The 2,083-nt window shown below is 35.8% G+C and overlaps 1 protein-coding gene across 1 annotated transcript in view; it reads right to left on the bottom strand.

Moving 5' to 3' along the window:
- LOC112147726 (tandem C2 domains nuclear protein) overlaps positions 1-2,083 on the bottom strand; it is a gene marked incomplete at its 5' end in the record, with an annotated part of 11,197 nt that extends 9,114 nt beyond the window's left edge. The window contains 3 exon segments of the mRNA XM_024274300.2: positions 780-965; positions 1,036-1,117; positions 2,018-2,083. Of these exon segments, the coding sequence (XP_024130068.1) occupies positions 780-965; positions 1,036-1,102 (253 nt within the window).

Genomic DNA, 2,083 nt, shown 5'->3' with positions numbered 1-2,083 from the left:
CAAAAAAAATCTTAAATGTCTGAAACTTTTTGCTATTCCAAAATAAACTTCATTATTTTCAGTTTCAAATTTAATTCTTTTTGAAATTTCAGAACTCAAATGTCATTTTCAAAACGTATTTTTAAGTTTCAAATGTTTTATCACTTTCAACTCTTTTTTTTTTTTTGTTTTGATTTTGAAATTTTCAGATTCAAAGACCAAAAAAAGTTGAAAAGAAATTGGAAAGTGAAAAAAAAAAGTTTTGAAAATGACATTTTGAATTTTAAAACATCAAAATCCAAATATTTGAAGAGGTAAATAATAGTTTGTTTTAGAATAGCAAAAAGTTTTGGACATTTTACTTCTTTTTTGGCTAAAAACTAATGTTTTTTTTCAGTTTGTTTTATTTGGGATTCAAAGAATATTGACTCCAATTTAGCTCCGTAGAAGTCCGGATCTTCTTTTTAGTTTAAACTAAATTTTTTTTTCTGTTTTGATCCAGCTTCACGTTTCATTTCATTCTTGTAGATTTTTTTGATCAAACGTTTTAAAAGAGAAAACACATGAACCTCCGGAGAGTTTTAGAGGATTTAAACTTGTTTGGTTTTCGTCACTCTGCTCTTCTGAAAACAGATTTGATTATAGCAGCAAATGTTGGTTTAACTTTTGCAATCATGGATGAACATTCGGTAGAAAAACCCTCCACTGACTGGATTACATCAGATTGGTTTAAAATACTCCATGTTTGGCGTGAAGCTCCGATCTTCAGCCGCTCTCTGATCTGCCCCACGGGTACGTACTGTGGTGGGGGGGCCGGGCGCCGGGACTGGGGGGCTTCACTCTGGGCTGGACGTATGTCGGCACGACAAAGGGCACCTCTCTGCCGTCGGGGGGCAGCTTCGACAGCAGGTAGTCGTCGGCGACCGGCCTCCTCTTTTCGTCCTCTGAGCCTCCCGTCTTGTTCGGAGGCATCGTCATGGTGATGACTGGAAGGCAGAGGAACAGTCAGCCAGACGCAGTCGGTCAGACCTGCAGCTCAGCACGCCGTCGCCTCACCTTGGGTTTCATGCTCCTTCTCACTCTTCTGCAGGAAGTTCTTGCAGCAGTTTTTGAAGCACTCCATGGCTGAGAGGATCACCTGATGGTCAGAAGCAGGACGTTGGACCATTTGATAGAAGTTCTGCAATATGTCACATTTAAATTTAGTATTTTTAATCAAAATACAATTTTAAGTTGAGTAAACCATCAGCTCAACATTTTAAATTGATGAAAAATAATAATTTTAAATGTAAAAAATCACAATACTTTTGTTAAATTATCCAACATTTCACTTTTTAAGATGCAGGAGCATATGGAGCTACGTTGGAGCCAATATTATTTCAAAAACCCAAATAAAACAAAATGAAAAAATCTTGGTGTTTGACCAAAACAATTTTTTTGTTTTCGAATCTGAAATTTTCAAAATCAAAAACAAAAAATAGAGTTAAAAGTAAAAAAATTGAAACTGAAAAAGTGTTTTGAAAATGACATTTTAAGTTTTGAAACTTAAAAAAATGTTAAATTTGAAGCTGAAATTAATTAAGTTTATTTTAGAATAGTAAAAAAAACATTTTTTGTCCACACACCAATATTTTTTTCAATTAGCTTTAATATTGGCCCCAACTTAGCTCCATAGAAGAACTCTCAAGAAGAACATTCAGACCGAATTTCACTTTTTATTTAGCTGGTAATCTGGTTTTTAAAGGGGAAAATCTTGAGTAAAACTGTCAGATAATGTTACATAACAGAAAACCTGAAGGTCTGAAAGGAAAAGTTGGAGGAGACATAAACAAAAATGAACTTTAAAGTTCGACTTTTACGAAGAAAAATGTCATAAATTGAGATGAAGTTTGATGGTGTCGCTCTGATCTGAGGGAAAAAAGATTAAAAAGCCTCAAACAGGATTTGGTTTGGAAATGTGAAGGAATTCTCTAAACAAACACAGTTTTATACATGAGAATAAACTCCTGAGGAGAAGCCGTACCTGCAGCGAACTCACCTGTGCGCGCGCGGTGTTCCCGTGCGTCCTGCTCTCCTGGCGTGCAGAAATGCGGCTGCTCTCCGG

This window comes from Oryzias melastigma, linkage group LG22 (assembly GCF_002922805.2).
Source record: "Oryzias melastigma strain HK-1 linkage group LG22, ASM292280v2, whole genome shotgun sequence".
Taxonomy (NCBI): domain Eukaryota; kingdom Metazoa; phylum Chordata; class Actinopteri; order Beloniformes; family Adrianichthyidae; genus Oryzias; species Oryzias melastigma.
This window is presented reverse-complemented; position numbering and strand designations above follow the sequence as displayed.